The sequence below is a fragment of the Schistocerca americana genome, chromosome 7 (genome assembly GCF_021461395.2).
Source record: "Schistocerca americana isolate TAMUIC-IGC-003095 chromosome 7, iqSchAmer2.1, whole genome shotgun sequence".
NCBI classification, from domain to species: domain Eukaryota; kingdom Metazoa; phylum Arthropoda; class Insecta; order Orthoptera; family Acrididae; genus Schistocerca; species Schistocerca americana.
This window is the reverse complement of record NC_060125.1, coordinates 444,130,166-444,149,483: the sequence shown is the minus strand read 5'-3', so window position 1 is coordinate 444,149,483 and position 19,318 is coordinate 444,130,166. Positions and strand designations below refer to the sequence as shown.

Genomic DNA, 19,318 nt, shown 5'->3' with positions numbered 1-19,318 from the left:
TCTGATTTTGAGATGGCATCTGCTATTTTTCAGGAGATGGAACATTTAGACAGAGGTCTTGTTGAAGAATATTGCCAGGTTACCTCAGGAAGTGGACACCAGGTAAATGACAGAGATATTACATCAGAAGTACAACTACAAAGAGGTATGTTACATTTCTGCACAGGTATTACAGTAATTAAAGCATTAAAGTCCTGCCAAAACATGATTTTATTCTTTGTCCATAGGTGTTACTGCTGACAGGGTGCTGCCAAAGTTCCATGAACCAGGGGACACGAATCCTAGACAGGAGATAAAGGCAACTATTTTTTGGTGTCTTCATAGTGTCTATTGTTACCAAAAGTTCCTAATAACCTTTTATGCAATTTGTACTGGGTAAATTATGAGTTTTATAATATTATTCCTAAAAATAAGGCCTGGAAAACATTATATATAACTGAAATGTAGTGGTAAAAACTGCAGTAGTGAAGCATGAAAGCGCGCTTAGTAGAACTGTCATGATATGATTGAAAATGAAGTAATTTTTGGTTGCCCTACATCAGATGTCACATTTAGGCTTGTATATCATGTTGTAATCACTATAATTTAATTAGAGTACGTCAGTAATAGAACAATATTTAATAACATTCTGTGATTTCTTGAACTTCAGTATGACTGGAGGAAATACTAACTATAATGCTTTGAAACTGATACAATGTGTAAAATAATTACACAAGCAGTAGTCCCACAATGTGTAAAATAATTACACAAGCAGTAGTCCTCCTTTACAATAACTCTGTTGGTTTTCTATTGCAGTTGATGAGTCATCGGACAGAAATAACCAACTTTTACAATCAAACATTCTTTATTCATGCACAATCAGTTGAAAATGTAGCACAGCATGTGAAAAAAACCAAAGTCAAAACGTTTTCCAAAGCTCACTGAATCCGAAGATAGCACTCTTTATTCTAGAGTCATTTTCAATCAATAATTGCCCCATAGCCAGAGAAAATGAGAATGTCATCTAGGTATGGATAGCAGTAAGAGGAGTTAAAGAGAAGTGAGCCAGTGAAACATTGTCAAGCTTGAGTTGCATTTTCGAGGTGGTAAGGCATGTAACAAAATTTGTCAAGGCCAAAGGGGGGCCGGCCAGAGTGGCCGAGCGGTTCTAGGTGCTTCAGTCTGGAACCGCGTGACCGCTACGGTCGCAGGTTCGAATCCTGCCTCGGGCATGGATGTGTGTGATGTCCTTAGGTTAGTTAGGTTTGAGTAGTTCTAAGTTCTAGGGGACTTATGACCTCAGAGCCATTTGAACCATTTTTTGAGCCAAAGGGGGTGATCAAGGCTGTTTTTGGTACATCACTCTTTCCCATAAGTATTTTTAAGTATGCCTTGTGGCAATCCAAAACATTGAAAATCCATGCTCCACTAAACAGTTGGGCAAACTCTTGAATATGTCAGATAGGACGTATTATGGTAAGTGCATTGAGATGATGATAGTCACCACAGAGGCACACTGTGCTGTCCTTCTTGGGGACTAAGTGTATGACAGAAGGCCAATTACTATCCAACAGTTGAACAATGCCTGCCCACAGAAGTTCATCCATTGCAGTCTTAGCAAGGCATGGTTTGTGTGGAGGGAGATGGCATACCTTATGATGCAATTGGGGGGGGGGGGGGGGGCATCTGTTGCGGCAATTTTATGTATCGTCCAATTTGTAACAGAATTCATTTGAACCGACGAACACGACAGTGGGGTGTGTCAAGCAGGAGTCGATAACACACAAGAGTCACCAAACTGTCGGTGCGGGTGAGGGTGGACATGCCATAGTTGCAACATCTGTGGGCACCCTTCATCATCCGTGTGAGCCGTCATGTGTGCTGTGGCCCATGTGAAATATTTGAGAATGCACAGGGTGGTTGGCAGCTGCGGGTGGCTTTCCCAAAATTTGTGTAGAACCAGTGTAGCAGATATTCTGGATGAGGTGCTGCACGCAAGTCAGCTGGGATTTCCAAGCCTCCTGCAGCAGCAAGCAGCAGAAGAGGGGAGAGCAGAGGGGGGGGGGGGGGGGGGGTGGCACACTACCAGAAGCAGCTGGTGGTTCTCTTTGCTGGCCGCTTTTATGCTTGCAGTTCATTGCATTGCTCAAGATGAGCCCGTGCCCAGCCGCTACCAGACAATGGAGGAAGCATAATTGCTGGCATGCTTACATCAGTAGCAGTGCTGCTCTGAATGAGAGAAGTAGGTGGCTATGTCAAATAATGGCATGTCTGGTCAGCCAACTGTATTTAACTTCACGTGAGGAAGCAGTTTTAGTTGTAATTCGTGTGGCAGTTTAACTAACCACAGTGCCCAGAGCACTAAGTCTGGCAGGACCTCTCTTGTGACCTGAGCATGGAGACATTACCACAGCTGAAAAGGGTTTGTGTCACCTAAACTCTCTTCGTAAATGATGTCATGGATTGCATCTGTTGGTGTGTATGAAAGACAATCGCTAAGGAGTGCACAAGCACAAGCGTATTTATTGTGCTCAGTTGGGTTTCGCGAAAAGTTACTAATAACATCCGGATTGTCAAGAAAATGGTTCACCAATCAAACAAAATGAGTGCCATCATCTACGATACCATTATGTCCAAGAAGCTTGTAGTGCCTCGAGAATCTCGAGGTAAATTCTAGAGACACTTGTATTCCACCGTCTCAAACACTCTCAAAGATAAGTGCGTGAAAGTGGAACTGTGTCCACTGCACCACGATTATGTGTATGCGGGACTGACATGTATCTGACAGTTGATCAGTGCGGGCAGCTAGTCGCAGTGCTCGCCTCAGAAGTTACATGCCCAGCACAAGGATCAAACGCAACGTACTCCATGACGGTGCTACATCAGTCAGTATTGAGAACAGTTGGATGTTGTTTAAGAAAAGAAAAGACACTTACTTATTCACTTACTTTCGTGAGGTCCAAATGGTGGACTTGCTAGAGCTTTCTAGATTGTATTTGTTATAAAGTATGTAAGAGTATCTGTCGAACCGCTAATTGTTGGGCATACAAAAAATGAATCATTTATATGGTGTCTTGTTTGTGGAAGTGAAAATATAGTGAGATTGGTTTAAAAGTATCCTGAGTGTATGGAGTTATTTTAAGAGTATAAAAAATTCCTCCAAAACAGCATATTATCTTCAGAGAAAAAGGTGGACAGACAATTGCAGCTGGCTCTCCTGAAAAGAAGATTGGCAAAACAACTCCATGAAAGCTCAATAATAAAGTGGGAGTGGGAGTCTGTCACACCAGCACCACACTGCTCCCTCTAGTCGCCTGAAACCACCAGAAGCTGTCCACCAGTGAAACCATGTCAGGGGGTTATCCATTTGTATCAGCAGCAGCTTCAGAAAATAACCTGGGGGCAGAGCTTGTGGCAGAGTTGGTAGAGCACAAACCGCTCAAGGGTTTGGAGAAGAAGCATCCACTGGCGTCGACTGTGCAACAGTGACAGGCATGATGTTTTTATGAAAGTCCGGCACTTGTGTTGGTGTGATATGATGCCCAGCACAGAAGTTTAAGTGGAGAAGGTCCCTGTCTGGGCACACAATGAACACAGCAAGGCTGGCACAGAAAAATTCATGAAGTAAGACAGGTGAAACAAAAGAAGCGGTGTGGAGGTGTGCTGCCGGCCATCCGTTGTCCATGGTCTGTGGTCTGTGTAGAAGGGGCCAGCACATGAGCACGAGTGAAACCCAATGCGGAACCATCGATGACGGATGTGGATGGATTTCTGAAGGAAGGCATGTAATTGCAATTGAGTGCCAAGTGGTAGGGTAGAACCATGGCTGGTACGTTGCTCAAATACTGAATTCAGTCTTCCGAAGTTGTTTCACCACAGTTGTTTAAATCATTGTATGAACATCGTAATGGCAGATACTGAGATAACTGATTGCAGAACTGAAAAGCAGCTACAATCGCTTAGTAGCAGAAAGGCTTCAGGACCAGTTGAGATATCTCTAAGCTTCTTTAAAGATCATGTGAAAGAACTTACTCCCCTTCTAGCAGTAATTTATTGTAGATGACTTGAGCAACAAAAGGTACCTAATGACAGGAAAAAAGCGCAGGTCATTCCCATTTTTAAGAGAGGCCATAAGACAGATCCACACAATTATAGACCTATATCATTGACGTCAATCTGTTGTGGAATTATGAAACATGTTTTATGCTCAAGAATTATGATGTTTTTGGAAAATGAACATCTCTATAAAAATCAACATGGATTCCGCAAACAGAGATCCTGCGAAACCCAGCTCGCTCTGTTCCTCCATGAGATCGACAGTGCAGTGGACAATGGTGCTCAGGTTGATGCCATATTCCTTGATTTCAGTAAGGAATTTGACACCATCCCGCATTGCCGTTTAATGAAAAAAATATGAGCTTACGGAGTATCAGAGCAGATCTGTGATTGAATTCAAGACTTTCTTGCAGATAGAACTCAACACATCACACTTAACGGAACTAAATTGACTGATGTAAAGGTAATATCAGGAGTACCAGAGGGAAGTGTGATGGGCCCATTGCTGTTTACAGTATATATAAATGATCTAGTAAAAAGCGTTGGATGCTCTTTAAGGCTATTTACAGACGATGCAGTTGTCTATACCAAAGTAGCAGTGCCAGAAGATCGTAAGAATTTGCAGAATGATCTGCAGAGAATTGATGAATGGTGGAGGCTCTGGCAGTTGACCCTGAATGTAAATAAATGTAACATATTGTGCATACATAGGAAAATAAATCCACTGCTGTATAGCTATACTATTGATGACAAACAGTCAGAGACAGTGTCTGCCTTAAAATATCTAGGCATAACTACTCAGAGGGTCCATAAATGGAATGACAATATAAAACAGATAGTGGGAAAAGCAGATGCCAGACTCAGATTCATCAGAAGAATCTTAAGGAAATGCAGCTCATCCACAAAAGAAGTGGCTTATAAGACACTTGTTCGCCAGATTCTTGAGTATTGTTCATCTATCTGGGATGATAGAGAAGATCCAACGAAGAGTGGCGCATTTCGTCACGGGGTCGTATAGCTGGCGAGAGAGTGTTATGGGGGATGCTAAACATACTCCACTGGTAGACATTACAAGAGAGGCGTTGTGCATCATGGAGAGATTTACTACTGAAATTTCGGGACAGCACTTATCAGGAGGAGTCGGACAACATATTACCTTCCCCCCCCCCCCCCTCCCCCCCCCCAACCACCCAGCACCCACCCCCCCACCCCCTCCCACAAACATCTTGCGTACTGACCACGAGGAGAAAATTTGAGAAATTAGAGCCAATACTAAGGCTTACCGACAATCATTCTTCGCACCCACTATTCACGAGTGGATCAGGGTTGGAGAGATCAGATAGTGGTACTGAAAGTACCCTCCACTACACACTATTAGTTGGCTTGTGGGGTAAGATGTAGATGTAGAAGGTCTGCATGGTTGTGCATAGTGTGGTAGGTTGAGTAGCTGAAGGGCTGTCCTGTTGCAGTTGACTTGAGTGTCCCATTGACTGCTGCAGAAAGGGTCACATTAAACAGCATAGTGGGACTGACAAGAAGGTTGATGTTGAAGGTGTGTAATGCATGTGATAGTGGGCCACACTGGGGAGAGAGGAGCCATGCATGTGGACTCCAAAACTGTACAGCCGAGTCACCTGTATTGGAGTGAGGTAAAAACTTCGGAGAGAGGACGCCAAAATCTCATGCAGAAGAAACTTCCTGGCAAACATCAAATTCAGCAGCAAGTGTCAGTGCAGGCAAATGTGTACCGCTCCAAGTGCGGCATGACAAAGGGATTAGAGTCATCTGTTCTGATGGAGTAAACACTGGAGAAACGAGCATTCACATTGTATTGGTAGTGTCTGTGAAAAGCTTCACAACTGAAAGTCAGTTCCATGGTAGTGATGTCCTGCACTGTCAGGAAAGTTGGAAGTTAAGTCATTGTTTGAGCTGGAGTGAAACACAGATACACAAACTGAAGCGTATTCGTGTGACTGGAGGCCACCAATGTGGGTTTTCTATCAATGTTTTATTCACACACAATAGCATGAAAATATAGCACAGCATGCGAAAACAATCAAAGTCCAAAACTTTTTTAAAGCTCACTGAATCCAAAGATAGAGCACTCCTCATTCTAGAGTCACTGGCAACTGATGATTGCCACAACTAAAAATAAATTAAATGATTTTGGCAGCCACAGGGTTAATATTTCATGAGATATCCAACATTGATCTCAAGTATGGATTTTCAACTAAAATACCACAGTCATCTTTCCAGTATGTAATGTATTGACCCATGGGTATTTGACTTATAAGGAGTTTGATTATTTTTATGACGGCTCTTTTCAGTTGATTACTGAAAAAGTAGCAACACTAAAAAACTTCCCTCATACCATTTGGGAAGGCTTCACAAAATAATATCTCTCAGACTTCAGACATACAGAAAGTTTGCAGTTTTCTATTTTTCATTGAAATTGTGGGATTTGCACATAATTGAAAATCCTCTTCTGAGTACAGAACCAAATCTGGTCAATGTTTATGCACAGGTGTAAAAGTAAATGTTGGCCAATCTGCTGTGAATGTGAAACACTGTATGCACACACTTGTTGTGATGCCTATGGTTCTTTACTGCTATTAGAAAGAATACAGAATGTGTATTCTCCACCTCATTGTTTCTGTAGCAATTTTATTAGCTTCAGCATTATGTAGATAGTTTATTGTTAATGTTGAAGAAATCAGCAAATTTACTAAGTAAAACATTAGAGTGCGTAGTGAGTGAAGACTGTAAAATGGTTGGAAGTACTTAGTTGTAAATTACAGTGAGATGTGTCTTAAATTCCTGCACTTATAAATACCTGGAGACACAAATGTAATCTTACGAAATTTATTTCTTAGGTTATTTCATCAGAACAACTGCAAACTTTGTGCCCTGCTGTTAATAAGAGCCTAAACAAAACAGATGATCCATCTGAAAAGAAGCAAGGAAAGTCATGGATAAATACATTTCTGAACAAAATGCGTTTCTCAACAACAGAAGCACATCTACCAGATGACGACTGTCCAACAGTAAGAATTACATTGGAACAAAATTTATATTAACATTCTTCCAATATCTCAAACTCTTTGTTTATTCTGTAGTCTCTTATTTTTACAAGAAACTCTTGTAAAGTGCAAATACTTTTATAGATAATATCCAAAGTCTGTAATGATTATATGCTAAACTTATTTAGAGGAGGATGCTTTTAAGAGTAATTGCTCTTTGTCATTTTGTTATGTGGTTATTAGATAATTTTAGAATTTTGAAAGTGCTCATCTGTTCATTCAAACTTAAGGCATATCCTTTCTGATTTTGAAGAACCTCTTCCATTTGTTATTATCAAATTCTGTCTCAATATGTGTTTCTCTAACAGTCTTCTAAGAGATACTGTGATTTATCTTCTTCCTGTGCCTATTTTGACTGTGAGTCACTTTTATCCAAGATCTGTTCAGCTGTATTTGACTTTTTGGCTGTGGTTGTAAATTATTTTTCAGCAGTCAAAACAAAGCTGAATAGTCTTTAGTTGGAGCATATAATTACTGTACGGTGTACAGTACAGCGCTACTTCCAGCAGTATCTTCTGGAAAGACACCATTTTTGTAGCAACACTTCAGAACAGTTCTTATTTTGGGCAATGGTATAATACAATATAATCATTCATTATATACAGGGAGGTTTTGGTAGTGCAGGACACAGGCACATAAATACCATGTTGAATGCGGTAATTCAGTTTTTGAATTTGCAGTTTCCATTATATCACATATGTATTGTACACACACATACTACTCTAAACTTTCTCCCTGTGCTAGTCCCTAATGAAGGTGAGTGTTTTTCTTGAATTGTCTGGGTCTGATGGCTGCCCCAGAAAGCAAAGAATGGGACATTTTTAGTGATACACTGAAAGAGACACACAAGGGAACTAAGATAAGAATACAGACAACCTCCCAGATGCATGCAGGGATAGTGGCAGCTTGCATGCATATGTACTTTGGGGAGAGGCATGAAATCAGGGGAGGTCATTGATGAACCAGTGTGGAGAAAAGGTAGAGGATAAATAATGAGAGAAGGTGTAGAAGTCTGAGGTTGACAGGTATACAGAGAGACTACAAACATACTTCAAAGATGTAAGAAGCTACCCTTTGTCAGAGGCAGAACAGTGAGAGGGGTGGAAACAGGCGTATGGAATGAGGATAGGTAGAGGTAGCTGGAGCCCAGAAACTATGAAAAATAGAGGCTGGAAGGGTAGTTAGACTAAAGGATGTATTGAAAAGACTATTCTAGCTTGCATAATTCAGAGAAGCTGGTGTTGAATGATGAACAGAGCATTCGGACCTTGAGGGGGAAGCTTGATAAACTCAGTTGCAAAACACTAGTAGAGCTGGCCTCATAATTCTGAGTTGTGGGTTTTGTAAGTTGGTGGTGGCTCTTGGCCATGATGTGCCCACTTTTGTAAAAGATGATCTACACACACAACCATCAGAGGCTGACCCATTTTATTCACACCAAAAGATAGATTCAGGATGCTGCTTGGAACCAATGCAAGCTGTCTTACATCTGAATCCCAAAGCAAAGTCCAGTCCATGCTGTAACAAGGTACTTGCTGTGAAAGTAGTCCACAATACAAACACCCTAGAAAAACCCATAATATAATAACATAATAATATAATAAAGGGAACAGCCATGGGTACCAGGATGGCCCCCTCGTACGTCAACCTATTCATGGGTCGTTTAGAGGAAGCCTTCTTGGTTACCCAGGCCTGCCAACCCAAAGTTTGGTACAGATTTATTGATGACATTTTCATGATCTGGACTCACAGTGAAGAAGAACTCCAGAATTTCCTCTCCAACCTCAACTCCTTTGATTCCATCAGATTCACCTGGTCCTACTCTAAATCCCATGCCACTTTTCTTGACGTTGACCTCCACCTGTCCAATGGCCAGCTTCACACGTCCGTCCACATCAAACCCACCAACAAGCAACAGTACCTCCATTATGACAGCTGCCACCCATTCCACATCAAACGGTCCCTTCCCTACAGCCTTGGTCTTTGTGGCAAACGAATCTGCTCCAGTCCGGAATCCTTGAACCATTACACCAACAACCTGAAAACAGCTTTCTCATCCCTCAACTACCCTCCCGACCTGGTAAAGAAGCAAATAACCAGAGCCACTTCCTCATCTCCTCAAACCCGGAACCTCCCACAGAAGAACCCCAAAAGTGCCCCACTTGTAACAGGATCCTTTCCGGGACTGGATCAGACTCTGAATATGGCTCTCCAGCAGGGATACAACTTCCTCAAATCCTGCCCTGAAATGAGATCCATCCTTCATGAAATCCTTCCCACTCCACCAAGAGTGTCTTTCCGCCGTCCAGCTAACCTTCGTAACCTCTTAGTTCATCCCTATGAAATCCCTAAACCACCTTCCCTACCCTCTGGCTCCTACCCTTGTAACCGCCCCCGGTGTAAAACCTGTCCCATGCACCCTCCCATCACCACCTACTCCAGTCCTGTAACCCGGAAGGCATACACGATCAAAGGCAGAGCCACGTGTGAAAGCACCCACGTGATTTACCAACTGACCTGCCTACACTGTGAAGCCTTCTATGTGGGAATGACTAGCAACAAACTGTCCATTCGCATGAATGGACACAGGCAGACAGTGTTTGTTGGTAATGAGGATCACCCTGTGGCTAACATGCCTTGGTGCACGGCCAGCACATCTTGGCACAGTGTTACACCGTCCGGGTTATCTGGATACTTCCCACTAACACCAACCTGTCAGAACTCCGGAGATGGGAACTTGTCCTTCAGCATATCCTCTCTTCTCGCTATCCGCCAGGCCTCAATCTCCGCTAATTTCTAATTTCAATTTGCCGCCGCTCATACCTCACCTGTCTTTCAACAACATCTTTGCCTCTGTACTTCCGCCTCGACTGACATCTCTGCCCAAACTCTTTGCCTTTACAAATGTCTGCTTGTGTCTGTGTATGTGCGGATGGATATGTGTGTGTGTGTGTGCGTGTGTGTGCGAGTGTATACCTGTCCTTTTTTCCCCCTAAGGTAAGTCTTTCCGCTCCCGGGATTGGAATGACTCCTTACCCTCTCCCTTAAAACCCACATCCTTTCGTCTTTCCCTCTCCTTCCCTCTTTCCTGACGAAGCAACCGTTTGTTGCGAAAGCTTGAATTTTGTGTGTGTGTTTGTGTTTGTTTGTGTGTCTATCGACCTGCCAGCCCTTTTGTTTGGTAAGTCTTATCATCTTTGTTTTTAGATATATTTTTCCCACGTGGAATGTTTCCCTCTATTATATTCATATCATTAATTTGAACCCAACAATTACGTTTGTTATTTAAAAAAATAAATAAATAAAAAATAAATAAATAAATAAATAAATAAATTTTTTGCCCTTTCAACACTACCGCTGCTATAAAATCCACCGTTTCTAGTTCACAAACAGTTCCTTTCACCTATTAAACAACCTTTTCGGCTAGTTCTAATAACTTTTGCTTTATTTCCATTTCCGTTTTTCTCACATCACCGATCATTTTTAGCCACTTCCCACAGGTTATAACGTCATTATTTCTTCATCAGACAATTGTTAGCCTCATTTCCATAATCTGCCACCACCAAACCACTCCTTTTAATACATCTACACGTAGTTTTTTCGAAATTTTCCCGAATTTCTCCACCCTTTAACGTGTTTTGGCGGCAACACAACCACCTAACCTTTATGCACATCGTTGTCTACCTACACAATTTCACCACAGGATCAACATAGCCCAGCTCTAACCAACACGTTTTCGCCTTTTTTCACACCAGATCTCCATTTGCTTTCTAGTTCACCTTTATCTCACCCCATATATTTTTATATTTATTTTCATTTTCATTTCAGCCTCATGTTACACTTTCCACCTTCTAATACCATGTCACCCTCACAACACCTCCACAACGACCCCATTAAGTTTTATTTACATTCCCTCCGCAAACATGCCTTCGACCTAGCCAGATTACACTCCCATATTTTATTTTCTCAGGCTTGTCTGACATTTGGCATTAACCCCAAAGGCCTCACACTTAAAGTTCCCATCTCTGGCTGCAACCCTTCTTTCCATCAGTCCCTATACCAGTTCCAAACTGAACAATCCATTGCCCTCACCCACCTAATCCTTCACCTACACATCAACTCAGCCAATGAACACACCCGTCAACTCCTATCCTTAATAAAAGTCCTCAATCTTTCCTCTCCCACATCCACACCGGCTGTTCAGAGCATCCTCCTACAGGCCAACCGAAAAATTAGAACAGCATGCCACCCTCCACCTTAAAAAACTATCCAATCTCCTGGTTTCCCACCTCCAGAAAGGCAACTCACTCACCCTTCACAACCTTTCCAGCAAACCTCAACCTCCTCTCATTGCACACAAACCCAGTCTCTCCCATCTACTCAATCTCCCACTTCCAGCTCCACTCCCTCCAAAACCTCAAAATTCCAATCAACACAATCTGGAACCACAACACCCTAATTCAGGAGTTAACCTTTCCTCCAAACCTCTCTCCCAATTCGAAACCTCTGTCCTATCGAAAGGCCTCACCTTCAGCGCCATTCCCAGATTCAACCAAACAGCCCTCATCAAAGATTTACTGTCCTACACCCATACCCTCTGCTGGAAATATCACTTTGCCACAAAGAAAAATGATCCTAATCCTACTCCTAATGATCCAACTCCCCAAGACACTATCCAAATTGAACCCTGCCTGGAACAGTTCCATTCTCCGTCACAGCGGGACCCACCTCCTCTTCCTCAAAATCACCCTCTCCAAACCTTCCAGGAATTTCTGACTTCCAGCCTTGCCTCTCAATCCTTCTTAAAAAACCTTAATCCTACTCCCATCATCACCACTGCTGAAGCCCACGCTATCTGTGATCTGAAGGCTGACCGATCCATCGTCATTCTTCCGGCGGACAAGGGTTCCACGACCGTGGTACTTGATCGTCGGGAGTATGTGGCTGAGGGACTGCGTCAGCTTTCAGACAACACTACTTACAAAGTTTGCCAAGGTAATCCCATTCCTGATGTCCAGGCGGAGCTTCAAGGAATCCTCAGAACCTTAGGCCCCCTACAAAACCTTTCACCTGACTCCATCAACCTCCTGACCCCACCAACACCCCGCACCCCTACCTTCTACCTTCTTCCTAAAATTCACAAACCCAATCATCCCGGCCGTCCCATTGCAGCTGGTTACCAAGCCCCCACAGAACATATCTCTGCCTACGTAGATCAACACCTTCAACCCATTACATGCAGTCTCCCATCCTTCATCAAAGACACCAACCACTTTCTCGAACGCCTGGAATCCCTACCCAGTCTGTTACCTCCGGAAACCATCCTTGTAACCATTGATGCCACTTCCTTATACACAAATATTCCGCATGTCTTGGGCCTCGCTGCGATGGAGCACTTCCTTTCACGCCGATCACCTGCCACCCTACCTAAAACCTCTTTCCTCATTACCTTAGCCAGCTTCATCCTGACCCACAACTTCTTCACAAGGATGGTTTGAAAATTTCTCAGAATGGAACAGAAAAAAAGTACTTACATCATTGAATTTTTTTATTTTTCAATGTGGTCTCCTTGTAGATTAATGCACTTGGTCCAACAATGTTCCAGTGCTTTGATCCCATCTTGAAAATAAGTTTCCTCCAGGCCTGCAAAATAATTGTCAATTCCGGCTATCAATCCTTCGTTTTAATGGATAAGGTGGGTGTGGCAACAATTCATACCTTAGTTCATGTAATTTTGCCATGTCAGTGGCATGCATTTTTAATCCAGTGTCAAGAGTCAAGGCACCCACCTTGCAGATAATTTTTTCATTTCTAATTCTTCAGTTAAAATGTGATACACTCTTTCAGATGACATCTGGAAAGCACGAGCATTTTCAAGCACTTTCAATTGGTGATTATCCATGACCATTTTGTGCACATTTGCAATGATTTTTGGAGAAGTGATACATCTTGGCCAACCACTGTGCGGATCATCTCCCGACCAAATTTAAATTTATTTGTCCACTTGGCAACATTTGAATATGAAGGAGCAGAGTCCCGTAGTGTATTCTGGAAATTGGCATGAATGTCCTTTGCTTTCATACCTTTCTTTATGAAGTACTTAATCACTGCTTGAATCTCGATTTTTTTCCATTTTCACACATCACTACGTGGGAACAACAACAGAGACACGTCATTGCCATAGATCTATTCCAAAAGCACTGATGTGCACTTATTTACAGCCAACAGTCCAATGAATATTACATGAACAACTCGTTGCGCTAGTACTGACGCCTCGTGGTGATTCCGAGAACTTTTCAAATCACCCTCATATTTATAGGACAAGACAGTGCCAATACCATAGGCAGACAGATTAATTTTTTACTACCAGAGACAGAATGGTAATGCATTTGTCAAACAAGGCAACTGCTTAGGTAAGCTTTTAAGCCCTGCAAAGTTTGTTGACAGGAAGATGACTATTTGAAATGTGTGCTGATTCAATGGGTAAGAACTGTTCTAGGTTTGCAAAGAACTGGCCACAATAGTTGATAGTGTGGCATTTCTTCTGGAAGACCCAGAATTCTCAGAGAATTACATTTTACTTGTAAAAATCTGAGGAATCTCAGGGAATTTCAAGGATTTCATAAAATCTCAGGGAATTTTGTGTCATTAACCTAGCATTGGAATTTAATTTTATTGAGTTTTATAAATTACAAATTTTAAAATACTTAATACTTCAGAGTGCATTAATTATATCAATGTTATTCCATATAAATTATTGATGTTCAAAAACAGTGATTTCTTCAGCCAAGAGAAAAGAAAAAAGTTGTTTTTGTGAGATGCTTCAATCCCCCCCTCATTGTTAATTATCAGAAACTTCTTGCTCCCTGTACCTGACATTCTCAGGGATTTTCTTTTTCTTTTTTTCTTCTCAAGTTTGAATAGCCACCCTCATTGATCTTATCCTGAAATGTTGGTAAGTCTTTTATATTCCTGTTGCATTTAAATTCTTTTGGCTTCTGGAACAAAAGCTTGGGTTCATGCAGATGATCCTCCAGAGCTGCACTTCTGACCAAAATATCGATAAATTATGTGGCATAGTTAGCCATACCTTCTAATAACTCATCCATAAAATGCTGAAGAGATTCCAAAAGGTAACTAATTACAAGAGCAAAGGCTGCTGATGGATTTAGCTCTAGATAAACTAGTGATGCTGCATCCAAGAGCATTTGAAAGTATGCATCTGCAAGATCAGTTTTACTGAATAAAGTGCAAGGGCCTAATTTTGCAAAGAGTTCATCCGTGGTTGAAAGATTGATATCAATTACATCTTGTGCATTTAGCGTTCTTTAAAATCAACAGAAAGTCTGAAGGTGCAGTTGACTTTGTGTATTGTTATCAGGTGTGTGACCCTTTGAGTATGGGAAATAGGCATTAACATCTGTGAGTGAACCTATCACCTCAGTTTTGAGGGCTTCCTTTAGAGCAGTGGTTCGCAACTTTTCTTGGATCATTAGCCCTGAGTACAATCAGACATTAGCTAGGACCCTCGCCCCAACATGCTGTCTATTCCCCTCCCCCCCCCCTACATTATCACCAACTTAAGCAACTAACTAAGCTGTAGAATGAGTTTTTCTTGGAACACTTTTATTTTGAAAATGATGAAAGATGAATGATATTTAGTTTGTGTGTATGTATGTGTGTGTGTGTGTGTGTGTGTGTGTGTGTGTGTGTGTGTTAGAATGAATGATGAAGAAATTCATGGTGCATTCTATGTGCTACCCACAACTCCCTCTCAGTTAAGAACACTAACTATCCACACTGAGGGTAGACACTAGTTACAAAACATACTTCCCCTGGATTACTTTTCTCCATTGTGGCACTTGCTTTACTTGCACAGCGCAATCCCACTTAAAATCAACCTAGGTAAACATGTGCCCTATACCTAATGTTTGGGTTGCTTACTTCTGAACTAGCAGAAATTGGAAGACTTCCAGCTTCTAATGCTTTTTATCTTAACACAGCCAGTAATAGAAATGATAATAATAATAATAATAGTAATATTGTTACAGCACTATACTAGCCCTTATGAAGTTAATACTGTGTCCTTCTGTCAGTTGATTCATTTATTTGTTTTAAAGTTAGTAATGAAGAAATTTCTGGATTACTGCAGGTACTATCTACAACTTGGAGAATACTTTTTCTTGAGATATTTAGCATTTGTTATGTATAGGTCTCACTTTTATCATCAGCAATGTACAGGTCAAAGCACAATATATGTGTGTAGAGGGTGGATGATGTGAGAAACCTGTAACCTCCAGCATATTAATGCTGATAATTGAGAAAATGTAATTATTGGTAACTTATATAATCAATATTAGAGTCTACATCTACATCTACATCTACATCTACATGGTTACTGTGCAATTCACACTTAAGTGCCTGGCAGAGGGTTCATCAAACCATTTTCATACTACTTCTCTACCATTCCACTCTCGAAGGGTTCGTGGGAAAAAGGAACACCTAAATCTTTCTGTCCGAGTTCTGATTTCTCTAATTTTATTATGATGATCATTTCTCCCTACATAGGTGGGTTTCAAAAATTGTTTCAGTGACTCCCACCCCAACTCACATATCATATCAGTGACATTCTCACCCCTATTGTGCAATAACATGAAACGAGCTGCTCTTCTTTGCACTTTTTCGATATCCTCTGTCAGTCCAACCTGGTAAGTATCTCATACTGCACAACAATATTCCAGCAGAGGACGGACAAAATTTTGATAGTAGTAATGATCTTTTGAAAATAATTTAGTTTCATGATTGAAACAGAATTGGATGATTTAGTTTTTACCCCTTAGAAAATTTCAGGTGGTAATTACCTCTCAGGGGGTAATTACTCCCAGGTTGGGAACGACTGCTTTGGAGACAAGGGCACTGGAAAAGCTTAAAAAAATGTGGGGCTGCCATTGTTCTAAGAGAGGTGTGTGCTTTTATATCAGTTCTTTTCTCTAATTCAGTTAAGAAATTTTTAGTACATCTATCACAGAGAGTCTTTAGGATAGTGTTAGGCCTTTTGGATTGCATAATATGCGCTGTTTCATGAACCATAAATCCAGAAGTGTAGAAAGAGGCTATGCCAAAAACATTGCCCATTTTGGGTTCAACTGCCATCACAAAATTTACTCGATGAGTGAGCTGATTGTAAGTAAATAAAATTGGAAACTCTCCTAACAAGAGCTAACGATGATATTCATAAGTGAAATGATTTGTCTTGGCTGGCTGCAAATAAGTCAACCCTAAACTTAACTAAGTAGATGGATTCAGCAATTACACAGAAGCGCCAGAGTGTAAGAGTAACCTCACAGAATGTTTACCAATGAATGCATCTAATTACTTTTTCTGTGCTGCATGCTGAGAATTCTACACTTACGGTAGATTGCTTTATCACTTGATCCATTTTTGCATGTTAGGGTGTATTTGCAGCAGTACTACTAAAACGTAGCTCTCACAATTGTCCCTTTTTTAAGCCATTGTGGCATGTTGTGCAGAAATTTGACAAGCTGACAAATATAACTGTAGTCAGTGGTGATAACCATCTCATTCTTCACATTGTTCATTAAAAGGAAAACCCAGAACCAGTTTTGGCATGGGTGACATTCCTACTAGAATCACCAACATTTGTACTGCCTATAATATAGCTATTGTTAGCTTCTGATAATCATGCATGGTCTGCATTAGTAGATGTTGCAAGTGTTCAGTCAGTGAAAACTTGCACTTTCATCTAATTACAAAAATGTTGAAGATACAGTTTGCATATGTCATATGTCTTGAATAATCTCCACTGTGTGATATGCACACATAACCACTTTATTCACAACAAAACATAGATACATAATAATGAAAACAATCACTTTTTGACAAAATAAAAAAAGACAGAGAAAGAATCTACTCATGAAGCGGCAGCAGGACATACATATAAAAGAAGATTATAATTAGGCAAGCTTTTGGAGTCAGTGGCTGCTTCTTCTAGCAGAGTAGGTCAGCCTCACCATGAGTCCATTTGCTAAAGATGTCATCAATGTATCTAAACATATCCAGACATACAAAGAGATCAGGGGTACATCTATAGGAACCAGGATGGCTCCTTCCTACACCAACCTTTCCATGTATTGCTCAGAGAGGGCTTTTCTGAGATCCACAAGTGTTCTTCCTCTGGTTTGTTTTAGATACATTGATGATATCTTTACCATATAGGTTCATGGTGAGGCTGCCCTATTAAAATTCATGGACTCTCTGGACACTTTCTCCCAATTAAATCCCACATGGTCCTATTCTGAATCCTTTCCCACTTTCCTCAATGTTGATCTCGTCCTCACCAAAGGCCAGCTACATACTTCTGTCCACATTAAACCTACTAACAAACAACAGTACTTACATTTCGTCAGTTGCCATCCTTTGCAAGTCAAACATTCCCTCCCGTACAGCCTTGGCATTCAAGGCAAACATATTTGTTTGGATGCAGATTCTTCACAGCAGTACACTACCATTTTCACTTCAGCCTTCACTTGACGTAATTACTCAACCAGCCTAGTTCAAAAGCAGATTTCCCAGGCCATCATGTCCAATCCTGGTACTGCTGATCCCTCCAAAAAAACAACTTTGGAGCACACCACTGGTCACTCAGTATTATCCTGGTCTGGAAACAGCTACTTCGACAAGGTCATGACTTCCAAAAATCATGCCCTGAAATGAGATCCATTCTGTTTCAGATTTTGCCCACCACACCTAGAATAGCTTTTTGTTGCCCATCCAATCTCCGCAACATTCTTGCCAGACCCTATGCTCCTTCTGAACTCATCTCCCTATCTTATGGCTCCTACCCCTGTGACCGTCCTTGCTGTAAGACCTGCCCTGTGCACCCTACTACCACAATCTATAGCAGCCATGTAGCTGGCATGTACTGTCAAAGGGAGAGCCATATGTGAAACAACGTGTTGTATACCAACTGTTATGTAAACACTATTCAGCCTTTTACGTCGGTATGAGTACCACCAAATTATCAAATAGGATGAATGGGCCTAGACAGAGGGTGTATACTGGAAACGCATTATTCTGTTGCAGAGCATGCTCTGCAACATGACAATCATGACCTCAGTGCTTGTTTTGCCAGCTGTGCCATCTGGATTCTGCCCCTGGACACCAGTTTCTCAGAATTCCGCAGGTGGGAACTAGCACTACAAAATATCCTTTGTTCTTGCCATGCATCTGGCCTTAATTTACGTTAATTTCTTCTGTCAGAGCATTTCTTCACAGTAACTACTCTTTTCTTCACTCAATTTTAGTTTTCTACATCTTTCATTGTGTTACCCGGCTTATTTTTTGCCACCCCCTTCCCATCTCTGTTACATACAATGCACTTAGCTTTTCACTCTTATTAACTCATGCACAATGTTTAAGCAGTAATCTCTGTCTTGGATATTACTGTGACTTTGACCTTTAAGCTCTCAGGTTTCCAAATTTCATCCTAGGCAGTCCCCAATAACCAGTCTTTCCTTCTCATCCAATTCAATAAGTCTCCCATGACCCATAGTTCTGGGTGACCTTCCCAAAATCTACCCCTTTCTGTATATGTCTCTAGTCCTTTTCCTTCATCCTTCTTACTTCCCCATGAACACTACTGCCTGAAGAAGGAGCCACTGGCTCCAAAAACTTGCCTAATATAACTTTCTTTTATGTGTGTGCTCTACTGATGAGTAATTTTTTATCTGTCCAATTAAAAGATGCACATAGGATGCTCCTTGGGAACAGTACAGGATATCTTAACTCCATATTCCAAAGCAAGTTCCAGTCCATGCCATATGAGAGTTATGCCTCCAAAAAATAAGAGTCCACAGTATAAACACCTTTGTAAGCTAATAGCACACTTGCTGCACACTCCATAGACCACATCACAACTCACACAGATGAGTCTTACGCCAGCTTGTATGCTGGATTCTGATGTAATATCATCAGAGGGCACTCTGATGACAAGCAAATCTCTTGGTAGTGGCACCGCAACTGCTGGCAGTTGTTTTGCAGACATTCAGTTTCTGTAGAAACGTTGGGTAGTGCCACTACACTCATATTGACTTAAACTACTATGCAGTGATTTCCGCAAAGTTGGAATACTTGCTTCAGACGTAACAAAGTATGACTGTATCAGTTCTGAAACATGATAATGT

At 41.3% G+C, this 19,318-nt stretch overlaps 1 protein-coding gene across 1 annotated transcript in view; it reads left to right on the top strand.

Annotated features, from left to right (window-relative positions):
• Nucleotides 1-19,318, top strand: part of LOC124622389 — a 125,260-nt gene that overhangs the window by 91,507 nt on the left and 14,435 nt on the right. The window contains exons 4-6 of the mRNA XM_047148078.1: nt 34-145; nt 228-298; nt 6,909-7,079. Coding sequence (XP_047004034.1) covers nt 34-145; nt 228-298; nt 6,909-7,079 — 354 coding nt within the window. The remainder of the gene's footprint in view (nt 1-33; nt 146-227; nt 299-6,908; nt 7,080-19,318) is intronic.